This window comes from Strix uralensis, chromosome 5, assembly GCF_047716275.1.
Source record: "Strix uralensis isolate ZFMK-TIS-50842 chromosome 5, bStrUra1, whole genome shotgun sequence".
NCBI classification, from domain to species: domain Eukaryota; kingdom Metazoa; phylum Chordata; class Aves; order Strigiformes; family Strigidae; genus Strix; species Strix uralensis.
The window spans coordinates 72,437,669-72,458,895 of NC_133976.1; the positions used below are offsets into that span (position 1 = coordinate 72,437,669).

The 21,227-nt window shown below is 42.6% G+C and overlaps 1 protein-coding gene across 2 annotated transcripts in view; it reads left to right on the forward strand.

Annotated features, from left to right (window-relative positions):
- TMTC1 (transmembrane O-mannosyltransferase targeting cadherins 1) overlaps nt 1–21,227 on the forward strand; it is a 185,358-nt gene that overhangs the window by 149,666 nt on the left and 14,465 nt on the right. For both annotated transcript variants that reach the window (XM_074871591.1, XM_074871590.1), the window contains 2 exons: nt 10,708–10,851; nt 18,279–18,387. In XM_074871591.1, the coding sequence (XP_074727692.1) occupies nt 10,708–10,851; nt 18,279–18,387 (253 nt within the window). The remainder of the gene's footprint in view (nt 1–10,707; nt 10,852–18,278; nt 18,388–21,227) is intronic.

Sequence of the window (21,227 nt, forward strand, 5' to 3'; positions counted from 1 at the left end):
GATACTAAGGCTAGGGGGGAGAGAGAGAGACACTCTAGGCTGGCCCTGCAAGCATCAGGCACCTTGGGGCAACCTGGAGCTGGTCTCTGGGGTGCTGCTTTTTCCCAGAGGAGGCATGGGCAAGCGTGTGAACTGACTCTTACCATCAGTGTAATACCTTATAGTATAGAATCCTGCAGGAAGTACCAACATTATGTAATACTATGAGTTTATGTACATAAATGTGCTGGTGTGTGTATATGAGAGTGCACATATCTGCAGTGTGTCTGTGTGTTTGTGTATGTGTCCATCAACAAATTCATAGCCACAAGCTCCCCTTGACTTTCCCTGCCAAATATGCTGTCCGAACAGAGCAGGAAGGGGACCAGCCTGCCATGAAGAAACCTCCATTCTCCCTTGTGGCATCTTCCAGAGAAGTGAGCCTCTGGGCAGCAAGCAGGAACCCTTGGGTTGGTTTTCTTTGTGGCTTGAGGAGCTGCTCTGGTGCTCAGCCTTGAGAGAGAGAGTGGGCCAGGAGGCAGATGAACCAGTATGAAAACACTTGATGCTGTGACATGTGTGGTCTGGTTCTTGCAGAACTTGCAAATAATACAGCTTAGGGCATTGCTTACAGCATGGAAACTGGGAATGCTGGTTTGTGACATCAAGAAGTATCACGAGATTATGCTTATGTATACTTGGTACTTGAACACAGACTAGATGGAGGAGTAGGGAGGAGGAAGCAGTGGGGGTACCATATCCCTCACTGAGGGAATAAAATTGGTCTTAACATCACTGGAGTGGCTAGAAAAAAGGAGCAAGCAAGGCTGTTCTTTCTCCCCACTCCACTTTAGAAATAAAGCCCTAATGCTGTAAGGGAGACTCAGGTTTCTTGCTAAGCTTTCCCACACACCTTCCCACTGGGTTTTTATATATCTTAAATCAACAGTATCTGGGGTTGTTTAAATTCAGTTAAATTGCACTCTCCATGCAGTAAAAAAATTGTGTTCATACAGCCCTTTATGCGTGTGTGTGTCTGTGTGTGTACGCCTTGAAAATGCCTCTCAGTGTGGACTGCAGGTGGCCTTGGATACCATCTGTGATTTATTTCTGGAAAGAATTAAAATACCAGCACCATTTGTTAGCCTGTTTTTACAGTGAGTCAAAAATGTGCAGCGTTGCTTTGCTGCGACTGCCAGGGCTGCATTTGCTCCCGAAACTGTGAGTGCCCTTCTGACACTTACTGTTACTTAGGTCAGGCCCTTGGAGCAAGCCCTCTGGTTAGGCATTTGATGAAACATCTTCACAGAGGCTTCACATAATACCCTGTGTTAGTGGATGTTACAGACTTGAGGCAGATTGCATCCAAGCAGTCAGAAGCATCTTTGCATGAGGTTCTTCCGAATTGCACTTTGACAATAGGCTTTTGGGATAATTGGTGCTCTTGTGTACTATATGATGCCTGTCCTGTAGCTAGGCTAAACTGTTGAGTGATTTAATAGTAATTGATGGCTGAAAAGGCTGCCTGATAATTTGAATCAGAGACTTAATGGCCTTTACAACACAGCGCATGGGATGATGGCCAAATTACTTCAGTCAGTGTAATTTATTTTTTAACCTGTTGTCTATAAAGCACTAATCCCTGCCTGTTTTAGGGCATGCTCCACCTCTGTTCAGTTTTTGTGCTTTTTTGTGATCAAGTATCAATCAAGGCGCATTTACTCAAAACCCAAACTGGTGTAAGTGCAACCATGAGCCCTCATTGCAGAGGCAGGATGTATGCAGTGTAACTTCATTGACAGAGGTGGAAGCTGGATGTGCCAGCTGGGATGGACAGATGTATGTATAACTTATGCCTGGATGCTGGTATTTACAGGCAGGGTCCCTTCCTAGACCGTGGTTTCTGTCATGGGTGCAGGCCCTTCTACACTGTCCTTCAGGGACTTGCTGGCTTTTCAAATGCATCTTCTTGGAGAAGAGCCCCCATCAGCTATGAGAGTGATTGCTATAGCCTTCCTCAGACACTGTGTCATTGCTCTGACTACTTACCTAACAGGGACTGATACTAAAAATCTGGGGAATGGAAAATGCTTCCCTAATGAAGCTGCAAAGGTGTTGTCTTATTGGGACAAAGTATCCATTTTGATTTTTTTTATGTGGGCTTTGCAGAGAGCAACTTGCAGCTCTATTTTGCAGGCGTTGAAGACTACTTTTCACTTTTGGGTAATGAGGACCTCCAATCCAAGGGTTAATTACTCATTCCCACAACCATTTGTTTTTCCCTAACCTTGCTGTCCTTGTCTTTATGAAAACTTTGTTCAAAGAATGACTAGGTAGCACTGGTTATTGTCATGATAAATCATCAGAGACTTCACTGGTTCATACAAAGGGTCAGCAGAAAAATGGGGTCCCAGCTCATGTCTGTCAAGGATAACCCTGAAACTTTCTGTGAAGGCTTGACAGGAGTGGTTGAGGCACTCTGCTTATCCTCAGACTTTTGAATGGCCTCTTCAAGCAATTTGAGCAGTGCTGGAATGGGGCTGCTCTGATTTACAGCAAAGACTGAGGCAACCCCAGACATCTTTGAGACAGCCGTGATCACAGGTGGCAGTATGGGGCTGTACAGCTTCCTCCGGCACCTGTGAACCTTGGGAGATGACAGGCGTGATTTCACCCCATCTGCTTAGGCGAGATATATGTTGTTATTTCATCCCCTCATGTAACAGTTTGTTTGAAGAACTCACTCGATGGTCTCCCGTTTGCTGTGGTGTCCTCCTAGTTTCTGTGGGCTCTATGGAGGTGCCAGCACAGTTCACACTGTCTGAAAGTCAGATGTGTCATGAATTTAGTCCTTTGTTAGGCTTGAGTGGTTTCCTGGATTTTCAGGACTTACATGGATCCTGCATAAATTCTTTGTGTGAGAGCATAAGCAGGCAGCCCAGTTTGATAACCCCGTGTTGCCTCAGCATTGTAGAAAACATGTGAGTTTAGCAGGAAAGGTTTAATTTATTTATATTTAGCTGTGACATTGTTTGACTTAAAATCCTTTCTTTCCCCTTAACTCTCTTAAGCTTCTAGCCCTGCCCAAATTTGAAAATGTAATGAAAATTAATAAATTGTAGTACTGTTTAATGTGTTACAGGTTTGTTTTTTAAATGGCATGCTTCTGGATATGTTTTTGGTGTGGTTTTTTTTTTTTTAAATGAATGTCAGGCTCAAAGAATTCATAAGGCTTTTGTCAATTTACAGATTAAATCTGTTCAGCTTCTCTTTTTTTCACATTTCTGTTCTGGAGAGGTTTCCCTTGATACTAGGGTGCAGCATGACTGACGTCCCCTGCGCTCTGCCCATCAGCCTTGGATGCTCACCCTGGTTAAAGGGTTTGCAGGTGGCAGGGCACCCACAGGCTGCCGGACGGGAGGAGAAGCCATACAGACAGGACCTTTATTTCTTCCACCGATCCCTGGCTGTGATTCAGCACTTACTGTTTATACTGAATTGGCCTCTGGAGGTCTCAGCTGAGATCAAGACCCCGCTGTGCCAGCCACTGACAGTAGCTGGAGGTTGTCATCACCGCAGAGGACTTGTGCTGTGAGCAGAGAGGAAATAGTATGGGGAAGGGAAGTTTTATTGTCATTTTAGTGATGGGGCATGAAGACCCAGAGAGACAGACTTGTCCTGTGCCATGTGGGAAATGTGGCAGATATGAGCCCTGTCTCTCAGTGTCCACATTGTAGGTGCTCAGTACCAAAACGTGGTTGACTTCTACCCAGTTGAGGTGGGCTGGAGTACCCAAGGCATCCCCCCACCCTTCAGCAGCAGCAGGGAAGGAGGACACCCTGGGTGGGTGTCTGAAATAGTTGCAGGCACTGGTGATCATGCACTGCCCCCTGCCTCTGCTGACATCTTGAGCAGGCCCTCCCTCCATCAGAACCTGAGCGGGTCCATGTAATGCCAGTGAGGACCCTAATGGGACCCACAGAGCTGCTCAGGGGTTCTCTGAGAGCCCCTGTCTCCCTGCTGGGGTGAGATTGCTCCCTGTCTTATTCCTAGCGTTGTGTCAGGCCCTGAGCTGGACCACCTCAAAGCTGAGTACGTGGCAATGGGCGTGATGTAATACCCAACACAGGCTGTGCTGAGTACAGCCAGGAGTCTGACTGCTTTGTCACGCTTTTACTGAAGAAGATTATGCCTGAGGCTTTCAAAGGAACCTAAAAGTGTTAGATCTCTCACTTGTCTGACTTTCAACAGGATTTCCAGGTGTTTTTTTTTTTTTTAAATATAAAAAATCCCAGCCTGCCACAAACCTTCTGCCAAGCTGAAGGGTGTTGCCTTTGAGGAAATATTGATGCAACTACTAAAACTTTTCAAGAGAAAACCAGCTGCTGCTTAATATTGCAGGATCATCTCTCCCTCAATAAAAGGAATTCAAATGCTGCAAATTGAAGGCTTTTTTGAGAAAGACATAGGATCTGTCTCTGTGACTTACAGGTCTGCACATCATGTAGAGCAGCTCTCAGAACAAGGTGCCACACTTATCATGAGGCCATGGCCCAAGCTGTTGCCAGTACAGGATTGTTCCCTGTAGAATGACTGGTCTCAGAATTATATCAAGTCAAGTTTTAATTCAACCTGACATAGAGCTTTATTGAGAACTTATGTAAATACATGAAAATGAGTGTGATATAATATTAAAATTGGAAAATTGGCTTGAAATGGTAAACCAGAGTAAATATAAAACGGGCAGTATAAAAATCTGGCACAGATGAAACATTATTCATGTAACATTCTTACTTTTGTTGGCAAAATGATGCCAATAAAATACTACGGTATGTGTTGAATGGGGCAAAACGTGCCTTAAAAACAAGTTGCCATGCTGCTAGCAAGTAATTGGGCTTGGGTAATTAAAGACCTGAGTCTGTGAGCTTAATGTGGCTGAAGTGAGCCTTGTGGATGCTGAGCATTGCAGTAGGGTCGCGCAGGAACCGTGAGAGCTGAAAGCCAGTAGCAGGGAAGTATCCTGCGGTATGGAGGACTGGTAAGAGGAGGTCTGTCCCAGGGCTTTTCAACCCCTCTTCTCCTCTTACCATGAGAGAGGTAACACAGCCTGTTTTCTCATGGTTGTGCAGCAGTGGTAATTAATCACAGCTGCTTCAAAGGTGGAGCATTCCCTACAAGTGCTAATTTTAAACACATTCTTTAATCAAAAGATGTATTAACAGCAAACAGGCACACTAGATCTCCCCGGCTGAATCAGTTGCTGATTTTTCTCTCTAGCAGAAATGAATACTCTTGGAGCCCCTTTGAATATTGTGCAAGATGATGCAGGCAGGTTTTTCCTTTGTGCTGCTGCCGCCGTGGCATGGCTGTTAGGTTAATGATGGCCACTGTTGCTTACAGCTTTTATAATGGCTTTAAGGACTCATGTCTCAAGTCACTGAGAATGTGCTTTTGACAGGCTTACCACTGATGCTTGGAGGGCAGCAAGGGGCTGGACAGAACCATGGGGAGGCACTGGGATGGGGCATCAGGGACAGTCACCCTGGTATGTGACATCTCAAGGCTGTCCTGGCTCAGAGAGGTGGCTCTGGACTGATTTGCAGTGGCTGTGGGGGGCTGCCCAGCCCCTGGAATCCAGTGTTGCAGCCCTTTCTGTACTGTTCCTGGTAGCTTCCCTGGCTAATTGTGTGTTAGCTTGGCCCCATCCCCTGTTGCTCTCAGGCCCTGCGCAGCGATGGCTGTGCAAAACCCACATTATACTCTTTAAGAGTGAGTGGGGAGTTGTCACGCTAATGCCTTTTGCCCCCTGAATACTTCTGGCACCAGCCCAAGGGCCGTTTAAAGGCAGGACTGCGAGCAGAGCTTGCCAGTTGTTTAAGTGGTCTCTCTTGATCTGAATTAAAAGAATTAAAATTCTTGGTGGATTATAGGTTGTAGTCATGACAACAAATTCCCTCCCTTTCTCTTTTTTCTGGAATTCCTAAACAAAACCCTGCAATTTTTTTTCTTAACTAATGTTTCAGGTAATAACAGCGTTAAATTGAAAAGCAAAATAGATGGTCATCAGCGTTTTGATGACTGTATATGTTTTACGCCTGGTATCTTCTTATGAAACTGGAAATCTCTTGACTGTGAAGTCAATAAAGCTTTTGTTCAGTGGTATGAGAGGGAATTTTGCAAGCCTAAAAGAAGCGGGGATAATTACTAACAGGAGTTCTTGTGCGGTGTATACCTGTAATAGTTAAAGGGAAAGCTGCTTAAATTTATTCTGACAATTGCAGATACAGCACTGGAGGAATCATTTGAATTATTCATTCTGCAACAGGGAAACATCCCACTTGTCTTCTCTTTAGAAATGAAATCCCAGTCTGATTTTAAATGTACTTTTATGGGTTGGTTTCTTTTTTTTAAACTAATTTTGCCATTTCAAGTCTTCTGTTATAATTACCTGTGAATGCAGGTTTTAAAAGAAAATTATTCTGATTTCTAAAAGAAAGGAGAAACTGATTTTTTTACATGAACTGCTTCTTGTAGAATAAGTTTAATGAAATTCAGCTTTCTTTCATAAATAATGCAGCACTTGCATTTGATTAGGTGAAGCCTAGAGGAATTTCTACCTCATCAGATGCATGGCAAGAAGGATATTGCCTGCAGACTGCTACCATTATCAATGGTGGTGGCAAGGAAAATACAGCTCCGTGTGTGTCCAGACAGAAAGCTTTGTTTCTTAAGAGAAGTTGCAAAAAAAGGTGTAGATGTTCCAACAACTGACTCCTTGTGTCTCAGAGTGTCCTGACTATTTGTAAAACAAGGTCTGGCTTCTGAGTGTTATCATTATTGTGGCCTGAAGGGACTCCAGGTTAACTGGAGGTCTCCTTGTCCTGGTAATGGGTTTCTGAGCCTTCCAAGAAAAAAATACATGTGGGGAAGAGACAATCTTTGCATCAGAGAGCTTACAGTCAAAGTAAGCAAAGTAGACATTGGGAATCATTGGGACCCATTTCAGAAGTCTTGAAAAACAGCACAAACCTCATAACAACATAAAAATGGAAAAAAAATGTACATGGGCCTCCATTCATTAAAACAATACATTACATACAGCAAAAAGCAAACCAGTTTGCAAGTGGCGTATCTGCAAGTTTTGCAGAAACATTTCAAGAGTTCTTGAGTAAATGTTGCTTTAATTTAGTTATCTATGGTCAAGTTTTATGCTATCCTGTAAATCCAGCCACAAGACTTTGTTCTACTCTGTTTTTATCCCCAGGAAGCTGTTGTTAACAACAGTGGCTGTGCATAAACAGAGGGTAGTTTGAATAAGGCCATTAGTCCTTTAGTCAACATCCATATTAGTAAATTAAAAAGGGTCTGGTCCCCATTCTCTAGCCCTGAGGCCAACTGACATAAATTGACTGGCAAGTATTCAGTAAGTGTTTCTATCCTCTGAGAGACAGTGGCCGAGCCCAAGCTGGCTTTTGGGACCAAACCCTGGTCTGGGCTCAGCCCTGGACCACTCCTGGGAACAATTCAAGGGTGGTGGAAAACTGTTAGGGATCATGTTAACAGTATAACAGCGTGGATTGTCATGGGCTCAGGCTCTGGCTCTGATTACTTTACTAGGGGTGATGCTCTCTTAGGGCTTGGTTATGCTCTGCTGAACTCAGTTGAGGGGCTTCTTACTCTGTTGCTGTAATAAAGTAATATTCCAAATAAAACTGTAAAGAACGGAACCCTAACAGCAAAGCTGAACACCACTGCCTTACTTCACTGTGCTCAGATTTTTCTCTTAAAGTTTGTTCAGATATGTAAAATTACAAATGTCGGAAGTTCTTCAGGCCAGATGCTAAGTGGGTTTAACCTGACAATTTGTGCTAGCTGAGGTTCTGGTTTTTCACTTATATTTCTTGGAAAGGGCAATGAGATGTAATGAATAAATGTAAAACAAAAGAAATAGAGCCCAGGATACATGGAAGACGTGCTTGCATCCTGTGATTTGCTGTCGAGAGGTTTTAACGCTGAGCTCAGAAACGTATTTATGGAACTGCTGGTCAGAACTGTGCAATTTAAAGGTGAAATCAGTTCTCTTTTTTAATCTTGAGTTTTCATTCCTCTCTCTCCTGGGCCTAAAATGTCATGGGAGCACTAGAGGCCAAAAGCAGAATTAATTTCTGAAAGTTTGAGAGCAAACCCATCAGGTTTAGGGCTGTAAAATGTTAATCTGTTTCTGACTTTCCCAAGAATTGTCTGAAATACTTTTGCCCACTCATAACTCAAGCGACTTCATGTCAGATATTAGAGCTGTTTTTATGTGTGAGTACTGACAGAAGTAATGCACAGCTTTTATCCTAGCCAACTGGAAAAAAAGTCTCAAAAATGTAAGTCCCAGACCTGTTTTTGGTCCAAAACAATGTCAAAATCCCATGGAAGAGATGGGAAACATTTCTGAGCACTAGGTCATTTGCCCTAAGATAAGTAGGACATTCTTCATTCAAGGTCCTGGTCAAGGTATCATACAGAGGTGCGTCTCAAGTGCTGAAGAGCAAGCAAGCTTGGTCCTTTCTATTGCTCCCCTGCTGTTGCTGTGGAAAGCATTTCTCCCAGCCTGCTTCAACTGCGGAGGCTTAGCCTTGATGACCAGTGAATTTTAGGGCCAAGGCAAGACTTAACACTATACCCTCGTTACCTTCTTGTCCTTTGCTGATTCTTCTCCAAGCACAGGCAGCTTCTCACATCCCGAAATACGCCAGGCTCACTGGGTAGTTCCAGTGACGGAAAGTGATACTATTTCTATTCCAACTGCAGTCTCATCATGAATTTCCTGCGCTTTGCTCCTCTGCGGCAAGATCAATTAGGGAACTCTTCAAAAATCATTTGAGCAGCGAATGCAGGTAGCATGGGTGAATGGGGACACTGGGCAATGCACCTGAGGGCTTGTGGCAGGAGAGGTGGTGACCTCTGAGAGACTTAATCTGTATGGGAGGGATGTTGACAGAATCTGCAGTCAGTTACTACGAGTGGTGGTCCCTACATTTATCTTTTGTCTTTATAATAGGCTAAGTTTTAAAAAACATAGGTGGCTGCATCCTTTAACAATCTCTCCTCAATATGTGGCTTTGCAGTTCTTGTCTGCTAGGCTTGGTGTTGGGTGGAAAATGGGCTCTGCTCTTACTTAGTTGTAGGAAGCATCCTGGATTTGTTACTGGTGTATGTCCATTTCTCCTGAAGTTCCCAGCCTTACCCCCAAGTAGGACCTTGCCAAAATCACTTATGTGCTGTGGAGCAAAAATGTGACTGATACAAATGTTGCAGCAGTGTATAAAATGCTAAATTATTCATGGTACTTAAGCACAGAAAATCCCAGGGCTGAACTGACATAATGAAAAACTTCAGGCAAAAAACCCCCACCATGGGAAGTCTTAGATTAAAAACAGTTGCAAACTTTAGAGTCAGACTATATTACGGAGTCTTAATCCCTTCTTTCTTTCAATGCCCCTCCTCCTGCTATACCCTGGGCTATCATAGCCAACTACTTTTAATGTCATTATCCTCATCACTTTCCCGTGAACAGGGACCTAAGGCAAAGAAATGTCAGATGACTTGTCCTCGTCCAAAATAGAAAATCTGCAGTGGCAGCAGGATTTGCAACTAGATCTTCTCAAACCGAAGGCTTGACCATCTTAACCCACTTCCTCCCTATCATGAATGAAGTGATCATCTGGAGGAGTTCAGTGGGCAAGCACCTGTGCACCGTTTCATACCAAAGCATCAGACCTTCTTGCACAGCTGGTCTCCCAGCTTGCCTGAGACCTCTGTGAGCTACTGTGATAGATGTATTTCTTTATCATAATGAACCTCAGTTTTCACCCATCTATGACGCAGAGGGTCCGGGGTGCTAAATCTTGCCCTGGATCACTTTCACCTCTGGAGTTTTCTGCTGAAAGACCTACAAACAAAAATACTAATGTAGGAGCACAACTTTGAGAATTTAAGCAGCTGAATGGACCGTGACATGCTTCTTAATTTGTGGAGAATTTTAACAGAGATGCACTGGGCCAAATACGTAGTCTTATAACTGAATCAGGTAGATGTAAAGATCAACAGATCAGTTAAAAGGAGAACCAAAGCACGTGGTAAAAAAATTACAACTAGAAGCTTAAGGTATTCATACCCTAAGCAGTCTGTTTCCAGATTTTTTTATCATTTTGCTTGGTCTTGAAAACATTGTTCAACAGCTGATTTCAAGTTTCCTTTTGCATTTTATTATCACTTTTGTTGTGGAAAACTGATTTTAAAAAAAAACAACTGAACAGATCAATTTAAACAGTGTTCTGTTGGTTTCTGTATATGTCAAAACATATTTCCACTGGAAACATATTTTTGACAAAGCAGTTCTTGTTTGAAAAACATTTTGAATAAAAACATTCAAGTTGCTTTAATCACTTTGCCTGTTGCTTGGAGTGTAAAATAGGCTTTCAGAGCTGTTCAGTGTTCCCTTTTGCCCTGGAGGCATACAGGAACTGTAGAAGAAGATCTGATTTGCAATCTCTTTGGGAGTTAAAAAGGTTCCTCAGGATCCCATCAGGACCTGCAGCAAATGAAGGGAAACCAGTTTTTCCTAGCTGACATCCTTCCCTTTACCGAGTGCTGAACAGCAGTGGTGGCAGCATTAGTGACGTCAGCTTTATTTGTCAATTAACGGCTGTCTGTAACTTGATATTTCATTTTTTCTAGACTGTACCCTCGACATGCAAGTGCTCTCAACAACTTGGGTACATTGACCAAAGACGTGGTGGAGGCAAAGGACTACTACAGACAGGCCCTTCAGTTAAACCCTCAGCACAATCGAGCTCTCTTCAATCTCGGCAACCTGCTCAAGTAAGTGGAACGCAGAACTGACACCAAGGAAATTCACGTTCTCTCTACACACATCACCAAAGTAGTTTTTTCTGCCAACTGGTGAAGGAATGGCATTATTTCTTATTGCCGGCCAAGAGTGCCAGCACATCAGCACTTTGTGAGGCTTAGTTTGGATATCTTTATGCTGCCACATCACTTCAGGTGCTGTTTACAATTGTGTTTCAACTGGACAGAATTCACTTGTTCCAAATCAGGCATCAAAAATGAGGTGCCTGAACCCAACTAGTCACCTGAGATTCCCATCTCTGTGGAGACATGTAAGCCTTTCCAGTGGAGCAAGCCATGTTGTTCAAAGACTGATGCAGATCTAATAAATAACATAGATCCAGCAAATCCCTCTGTGCAAGTTCCCACTTATTCTCATTAGTTGTATGGAAGGTCAATGCTTAGCTTAGGCATAAACACCTAAGTCTCAGATGTTCACATCAGCAGAAGGTTTATCTGATTGCAGAGTGGGTTGGTCTGGATTTGAGGGGAAGGCTGGCTTGCAGCCCTATATGATACTCTGCTGAGCAAGAAAACAAGTTAATCATTTTATAATTTCACTCGTTATTTAGAGTCTCAGCCTTTAGCAAGGAGAATAACAGATGATCATAATCATGCAAATTAATTTGACTAACCATATCTAAAGACTGAACTTAAATCTATGCAAGAAGCTTTGCCAGTGATAAGATCTGCTAGGGGTGGAATTTTTTAAAGATTGCTCTTCCTCCATTACTATTTTGCACCAGCAAAACCCCTCTTGTTTTTGTGAGGATAACGTGTTACTTGCTGACAAAACTGCATAAACTACAGCAGTGAAAGTGCATCTTTGCTGATATAAACTACACCTATTTTGCTGGTAATAGGTCTCTGGTAAATCGTTTAGAGCAGACTGGGCTTTAGTGTTGGACTGGCTTTAAAGTGGCACTGTCTCATCAAAACATATTTGATCTTTCTGGTTCTGAAATGTTACTTTGAGTGTGAATTTATATGAAGGATATTAAGTGGTTTGCTGAAGTTCTGCATGATCTGTTCGGTAGTGGAGAAGTTATCAGAATAATATTACAAGTAAGCCTGATGGTTTGAGGTTAGAATATGGCAGATGAGTGGTTCTTAAATAGAAAGTAGGCGAGTGCTTTACTGGAGATACTCACAATAAAGGAAAATGGTAAAGACAGTCTTATTGCAAGAGGGATGGAAGGTCTTTGTATTATTCATCAGATTTGGTTGATTGAAATTAATCTTATGTGGCAATGGTGTTTAAAAATACATATTGTCCTTTTAATCCATCGTGTTTGCCTTAGTTATTATTCTCTTTGATTTAAAAAAAAAAATAATAAAATATTCATACAAAAGGACGTAAGCCAGAAGCAGCACCAGGGCATCCCCTGTCAATAACGCTTAAATCTGGCCTGTTGATGGGCTCTTATGACCCAGCAAATGGGTAAAAACTGGATTTGTTGCACTAGCAAAGCACAAAGGAGACATGCGGAAAAATCTCTTAGAACTGCTGTTTGTTTTGTGTGCGATATGTCATGTTTTTTCTAATGTGATAGTTAAGATATTGTGTGTCCTGTTGGACTGTATGTGCTCTGCATCCTTCTGTGGTACCATATACTGTGGTATGTTAAAAGTGTTGTGGTGCTTGTGCTAAACTCATTAAAATAAAGCGCCCTTTTCCCACACCCATTTGCTCCCATTTTCTAAACTTTCTTTAGTCTTCCAAAACAACCTAGTGCATCTGAACACACCAATAGTATTAATCCTAATGGAAACTGGGTGTCCTCATCTCCCTATTCAGCTTTAAAAAAACCTGCTAAAAAATAGGTAGAGTTTATGGTGGAGGGATTAGCACATATGTAAAGCAGATGCTGCATGGGCAGATCCTATATGAATGTCTCCCCTAAAATGCTAGCCCAAACCCCTTTGCCAGATCTTTCCTGGATCATCCATCAACTTAGCAGAGATCATCAGCCATGCTGATGTGACTTGTGAGATGACCAGGTGGGAGCAAGACAGAGATTTCAAGCTCCCCCTTCCTATGACTTTGTCTTTATGTTTTCTACCTTGTTCTCCAAATTGTCCTTCCATATATACATATATGGACAACCAGGGCAACCAGTATTCTGCAGACACTAAATGCTAGTATAATCTAGGTAATAAATGAAAATCTGCAGAATATTACAGGCAGATATTACTTTCTGGCTGTGCTATGAGACATTATGAAAAGTGTCTTGATTTTTAAACATATGACAGAGAGAGGATAAATGGTCAAGCCATAAAAGCATTTTCTCTCCTCTTTGCAGCGGCTTCAGTGCATGGTGCAGATCAGGAAAAGCCAGATCAGCAACACTTAAGACATGTCCAGTAACAGCACTACTTGTACTGGGCACGTAACAAAACCATCTGGCATGGGGAATTCCCAGTTGAATTCTGCTCAGTTCCTTATACCCACCCCTGCTCATAGCATAGAAATCTGATGGTGGATATTAGGTTTCACCTCCTCTGGAGTGCTGAGAAATGGGAACTGCAGGATTTTGGAAGAATGGGTTTGCTATTCCCATGTGGGAATCTGCCTCTCATTATGCCCTGTAAATAAGCTCTCTATTTAAGCATCCATTGCATGTGATTTAAGCATTCATTGCATGTGATTTAAGCTTGAGTAAAAATCCGTTTTGAGGACCACAGGGTGGAATTTTAAAGTTTTTTTCTGTGGAAGTCCTAGATGAAAAAGGGTGTTTCCATTTTTTGTTTGAACATAATGAAGACAGCTATGTGCCAGAAGATGAATGTTCTCAGGAAGCATTGCAGAGTAATGGCTGAATAAGCCTCTGGTTTTGTTTACATATCCTAAAATAAAGTTGTATGTCATCATTTTCTTGCCTAATAAAATATTGGAGAGTACATAATTAAACAATGCCAACAGATTTCTTAGTTAAAATAGACCCAAAAGATGGCCTACCTAAAAGTGAGAAATCTCTTTCCCCATTTTCATGGTCCATGATCAGTGACACAGAGCAGCCTGATGCTGCTTTCTTGTGTTTTGTTTTGAAGTTTCGCATTATATAAATATTTAGCTTCTCTATATAGATTCAGCTTTGATGAGATATAGCTTGAAAAACTGAGATAAATATCATTCAGAATACCTCACAAATTTATAGCCTGTGGGATATTCTGTAAAGAGACAAGAAATAAAAAATTATGAACATTTGAAGTAAATATTTATCTCGACTTTCTGTTGCAGGAAGAATGGGAGAGAACTTCTTATTTACTGTGTCTATCCATACCTAAAGCACTCCAATATTCAGTATACTATTTCTTATGAAGAAAAGCCTCATAACTCTTACGTGCTTTGAGAGTGTTATGGCTTCATTTTCAAGGGGAAAGTGAAATGCCTAGAAACAACGTCCACTGAAATCTTGAGTTTATTCAAAGGACTGGTTCTCTTCGGAATGTAGAGTAATACACCATGTGTTCTGTACATGTTGCCATGATTTAGTCCAAGTTTAGCAAACCCATCTATTCAGAGAAAGAAGGACTGTCTGCCCTCTCTGATACAGTCTTCTGGATTTATATGTATGTGAATGTGGTGACACAGGCTTGTGTAACTGTCTGAAGATGCCAAAAACATCAGACAGATATTACGTGTATTGAGATTTAAGACCTTTTAGAGAATGAAACATTCCTCCCTTCCATTCAAAGAAGCAAACTGAGTGATAATGTTAAGTGATACTGCATCTGGCGTTCTGGATGGTCTCTGGTTAGGATATTCTGCATTGCATGAAGTGCTGTAGTTATCCATCAGTATCACATACACATTGTGGCCTGTTTATTTAAAAAACCAAACTCTGTCAGGGTGAAATTTACAGTAGATTAAAAAAATAACTTAGGTTGGAATAGACCTCTGGAGATCATTTGGTCAAGCCTACTGCTCAGAGCAAGTCTAATTGGATCACGTTACTCACAGCTGTGTCCAGCTGAATCTTGCACACCTCCATGGACAGAGATGCTACAATCTCTCTGTGCAACCTGTTCCAGTGTTTGACCACCCTCGTGGTGAAAAATTTTTCTCCTTATATCTAATCAGAATTTCCCATGTTCCTACTTGCGGCTGTTGCCTCTTATCCTGTCACCGTGTACCTCTGCTCAGCTCTGGCTTCTCTGTATCCTGCGACCAGGTAGTTGCAGCCAGCACTGAAGTCACCCATGTGCCCTCTCTTCTCTGGGCTGCACAGACATGGCTTGCTCAGCCTCTCCTCAATGCAATGGGTGCTCTAGCCCTGACCATCTTTAGTTGCCCTCTGCTGGGCTTCCTCCAGTAAGTCTATGCCTTTCTTGCACTGGGGAGCCCAACTGTGGACAGAAATTGCTCCAGATGTGGTCTCACAAGTATCATATAAAGGGGAAAGACCCACTCTTGGCCTTCTTCGCCATGCAGGGTACATTGCTGGCCCATGGTCAACTTGTCCACCAGGACCCCAGTTGTCCCCCAACCTGTGCTTGCGCACAGGCTTATCCCACTCCAGGTGCAAGACTTACTTTTGTTGAACTTCATGAGGTTCCTGTCAGACCTGGTCCCTCTGAAAAGCAGCCCTGCCTTGCAGAGTATTGCCTGCTCCCCCACTTTGGTGTCATCCACACAGTGTAGATGAATGGCAAAGGAGTGCATCTAAATTATCTGAATCAGTTTTAAACCAGGGAGTCAAACAGGCTTAGAGGCTTCCTTTCAGACAGGCAGAGTTAGACACTACAAGCTCCCCTTGGATTATGGTGTGAAACCAAGATGAGGTGTTCAGAACAGTTGTGGAGCCCTTGTTGAGTTCTGCATTGCTGGCTTTAATGCAGTCAAACTGACTTCACAAAATAAAACAAATCTTGAAAGTTAAAAAGTCCTCTAGAGCACTAATTCCTAGGTTACTCTTTCTGTTGCAAATGAAATTTACTCCAGTGCTAACAGCCCACACACAGCCCTGTGCATTGCCAGACCTCTGTGGGGTGGTTTAAGCTGATGCTTCTCCAACTGCAGGGCACTTGCAAAAATAGGGAAGAGATGCTCCTGGTGGAAAGAGCTGTTCCTCGCTCTTGGCTCAGACACGCTGATAGTAGAGGGGAGGCTGGGGGCTCGAGTGGCAGAGGGAGTCAGGAGAGGGCATTGTAAGGCAAGGTAATTTGGGGAAAAATTGGATTAAGTGATCATAGACTCCTTATGTCAGTTGAATTTGTTCCTCTCTCTGTTGTAGCAAAGGTATACATTACCTAGCTTTTCCTGCTCCAGATCCCCAGTTTATGGTAAATTAGTGTATTGGACTGTTCTTCCAATGCTCTGTGCTCTCCCAAATTGTATGAGATTTATGTAAGTGATGGCCTTGATCCTGCACAGCATTGGCCTTGATCCAGGAAAGCACTTCAGCCAGTAATTAATTTTCAACTTTCATACATAAAAGTTAAGTACGCATTTAAGTGCTTGGCCAGAGCACTTGGTATCTTGCGGGCCTTAGCCCTCTGAGAAACTACTGGATCTGCTTTTTTTAAATGTAATTCAGTCTGTCACATAAAAAGATGCCATAATCTTTCCCTCTCTACCCCCACTTTCAGGAGACAAACATTTTTCTTGGATCAAACAAAAAAAAAAATCTATTTTGAAAAAAAAAGAGTAATTAAGAGGGCTGCCCCATGTTCCGAGTGCATGCTTGTGGTTAATGGGAACTTTTACCACTGCTGAGTGGATCACTTAATCCTTTTATTTCTGTAGCTGGCATTTCCTACATTTTTTTGCCAAACATCAATACCTTTATAAAACAGTCATCTGTTTTTGATTTATAAAAATCTGTCATGAAACTCCAGCCAAGGGATCCAAAAGTTTTATAAATTGACAAGCTAGCTAGTCTTTAATTAGTGTAGGAGAAAAGTGGTTCTTTATTTGTTTTTGCTTCATTCGTGTAATTTATATGGAACACCACTCGAAGAAAAAAAAGACTAGCACAACTGGTTTTACTTAGTTTAATGCACTAGAAAAATATTCTTGCAGTTACACAACTAGAAAGGGGAAAAATCTGCAAAGCCACATATATTATCAGCTGAAATTTGCACCTTATAAACAAGATCTAGTTACTTGAACATGTCACTCAGATGAAATCTAAGGCCAAAGCAGCAAGGTGTTCACATATTTTCTGTGTCCCAGAGCCCTTTGTTTCTTTTTGTTAAGCCATGCTGTTCATATTCTTTGTGTACCCAACAGAAGGAAAATGTTGTTCCACTCCAGCTAAACATCCTTAGATGTTTGTTCAGGAAACCTTCTCATTTTTCCAAGGAAAAAAATAGAGAGTGATACTGGAGAAATTGTAGCTCAAATAAATAAGCATCCTTAGATTTTTGTTCAGGAAACGTTCTCTGTTTTCCATGGCAATAAATGCAGAGCAATGCTGGAAAAAAACGTAGCTCATCAACATTAGCCATCTCTCAACTATGTCTGTCCATAATCCTTAGGATCTGAAGAACAGAATCCTCTAGCCTAATGATCAACTTGCTAAGGAATTATTTAGAGATCCCAGGCAGATTTGACTTCACAATATTTTGATTTCAAAGTATTAATTTAACTAAGTCATAAGTGGATCTATAACAGCACTTGTCTAGCAACATGCAAAGACTCTGCAGGTTTTTTTTAAGGAAATGCAAATGTCCAACATACTGATGTGAGAGCAGGATTGGTGAGAGCAAATGTCCTGTTCCCAGGTCAGTCAGTGCCTCAGTGACATGACTGGGGCCAGACCTCCAGCAGCTGACTGCAAACCCAGTGTTACCCTGATAGTATCCCTTCCCAAGGACATTGCTGGGGGGATCTTGTACGGTACTTCATGCTATCTTGTCCTTCATGTATCTTTAACTCCTCATGGAATGAATGGGGCAGAATTTGATGTATTTGCCATAAAGAGAAATATTGAGAGATGTAGAGTAGGACTGGTGAAGTTTACAAAATCTAGTGGTTATGCCTCAACAGACAGAGCATGTGGCCTGTACTGCTTGCCTGATAGCCAAAATAAAATACTTTATGCTCTTCAGTGTGTGGGCTTGAGTAATGCACTGTTTTGGGGGTGTTTTGTCTTCACTGAAATCATTGGATAGTGCTCAGTATGACAGTGACCAGAATAGCAGACCAAACGGCAGATTCATTAAAGCCTATGTCCTCCCAACTCCTGAGAATAACATAAGGAAACAGCGATGGGTCGAGGAGATGCTGGGCACGCACACTGGAGAGGAGGCACAAGTGAATCATTTAGTCTTTGTTGAAAAGGTCAAGCCTGGGACTTTCATGTCTCTTTATAGTTGTTAATCAGTGGGATGACCTAAACATGTACTTACAGGAACGTTTATTTCTTTTTTTCCCTCTTTCCCTGTCCTGCAAGGTCCCAAGGGAAGAAGGAAGAAGCTGTAATCTTACTGCGGGACTCGATTAAGTATGGCCCAGAGTTTGCAGATGCTTACTCAAGCCTGGCCTCGCTGCTAGCCGAACAGGTAATGGGCATCACTTGAGCTCTCGTGCCTTCTGTGTGTGTGTGTGTGCACTACCGCTGCAGCCACAACACCTCCTGCGCATCCCAGTGGAGCACCCTTGCCTTGCACATGTGCAGTGGCAGGCCTGGGTCCGCAGCTGTCTGCAGAGAGCTCTTGGGCTGCTTTAGAGATGACTTTTTCAGGATGGGAGGCAACTCATTCGCAGTGAGTAATTACACCTACATGATGTGGTTCTGAATTAAATCACTGTTGAAGTTGTGAGTAAATACCCTCTCTGCAGCTCCCCGCATCTATGGTGAAGTCTTAATCCATTGCACCTTGAATGTTGTGACAGCAGAATAGGCGGGCACTTCCCCCTCAGACACACACGCCTACATAGATAACCTTGAGATTTCATAATGAATCACTCTGAAGCTAGAAAATGTCAGAAACCAAGTGGCCTCTGCAGCCCAAATTCTGCCCCTTGCATGCATTCATCAGAATACGGCCCTTACTTATCGTGGTAGATGATCACATACAGGGGGTGGGAAGACCTCCTAGCTTTATGTTGCTCTTAATGAGCAGCTGTTCGATATTTTATTTAACCTCATTGTTCAATATGTGCCCCCAGGCCTTATTTATTGTGCATGGCCCAGTCTGCACTCTGGAGGCAGGATTACTCATTTCCTCTTGGGCTTGTTCCCCATGCTCATTACTCAGGGCTCTCTCTACTCTCTGTAGTTAGGTAATTTATTCCTACGAGGTCCCTGTGAGGTGAAATATTGTCCCCATGGAGGAAAAGGGAAATTGAGGCACAAAATGCTTGAGTTCAGAAGAAGCCAGGAAGCATGGGGTGCCCCCATTGAGACCACCAAGCCCTGCTGTTTTTTTTCCATGCCTGCAGCAGCAGAGGGATGCTGTGCTTCAGCCATTGCTCCCACAGAGTGCGGCCACAACCAGACTGGGGCTACAGCAGTGGGTGACCAGGTCGTCATAACTGCACAGCTCCAGCACACCTCCACAAACCTTTTGAAAACTGATTTTTTTTCTCCCCCAACTTTCAGATCTAACTGTTCCGTAGCACGGGGTGCCAAAGCTTTCTTAAAGATTGCCAAATGCAAATACAGACAAACCAAAAGAATATCATCTTTCACTGTTTTCCATTAATCTGGTTAGTGAACTCTTCTCTCTGTAAGAGAAGTGGATAAATTTCAGCAAAACTATAAGCAGAAGTCTTGTTCTGTTTTAGGCTTCTTTAATGATAGAGGCACTCTGCAAAACTCATCTTTGTGGATTACTGAAAGATGTGCTATTTTATTTTCCCTTTTAAGTGACTTTCAAATATTTGAATATTAGCAATATCAGCTGCAGGGACCTAGAAATATAGCATATGAATTGAAAGAAGAGCCTCTTTGAATGGGAACTGTGTTTTGAATAAGCCTGTCAATGAAGAGTGTCATGCAAGTATAGGAAATGAGTCCTTTGCGGTAATACCTGGTTTTAATATTAATTGAAATTATTAATTAGAACCATCGATTGTAAGGTCAACAGAGGAATAAAACCATTATAGAGTCCTGAGGCCTTTTGCCCAAAGGAAATGCCATTAGCAAGAGCAGCAATAATTCATCTACTCTTATGTATAGATTGTTCATCCTCTTGTGACTTGAGTAAGTGGTAGAGAAAAAAGATAGTTAGTACAATTTCCTCAGAAAACAGCGATTTCCTGCAGGCTTTTAACAACCTCTCATGTTCAGCCACAGCAGATGACTACCTGATTGTGCGGCTCCTGCCTTGCACACCCATCCTATTGACCGCTATAGGGACTGTCCTACATATACATGCTGCTGCCTGTGGCTGTGGGCTGCAGAATCACACCCTAATGCTGTGTTCTTCCTGGAGGGGTACAGGCAGAAGTTTTGGCATCATCAGCCCAAAGGATGATGATGGGACCCAGTTTTTCAGTTTTGAGTTTTCCTCTTTGTCCAAGCAATAGTGTTCAAGCTGGCTAAAAGTTACAAACCTGGTTTTCTGTTTACTTGTGGCCCAGAGTCTCTCTCACAGCTGCAGGGGTACCTGTGATGCCAGGCAGTATGCAGTAGGCTGTATGGTCAGCATCACTGTGGAGCTTTGGGGAAGGGAGCACACACCAGTTCCCTCTCACTGGAATGTGATTAGAAAGGGGCTGAAGTGCCATGAGTAGCACGTTAAAATAACTCGCATGAGGTGACTGTGCCCATGGCTGCTCCTCTAGCTTTGCACTAAGGCTAAGAAGTGGGGAAATGGGTAGACACGGCTCAGTGAAATAGTTCCAGGATTGCCTTGGTTGGTCCTGCACAGTGTTTTCCCCCCTGTCTTAAAGGCAGTGAATCCAAAACAGGGCTTGTGGGTCCTTTCCTCCTACAGCTGTAAAAAATACTCCTAAGATGAACGTCTCACATGCCATGGAATCAGCCTGTAACTTGATGTAATTGCCCTTTTCTCTCCTTGATAGTTATTCTGAAGCCAGAGCTGATGTGGAAAAAACCACCGCCACATTGTATAAAACAGTTTGTCTTCTTTGTGCCTTTTATAAATGCTTGCCCTTCTTAATGCTCTTTCTGCTTGGTGCCATAATTCGGTCACAATGTATTGTTGTTTTCTGTGTTTTCCATGGTCACTGCAGTGGTGCTAATACCAGAAATCAAACTTTTTTTGTTCAGCGTTTTCACAACACTTCTGTAATGCTGGTTCCCCAGGATTTACTCTGATGCACTTGAACAGCACCTTCTTCCCAGCTCTTGCAGTTTCATCAGCCATGTCATGCTACTTGGTGGCTCTTTTCAGGCCCTAGTTTCTGGATTCAAGTGATTTTTTGTGTGTGT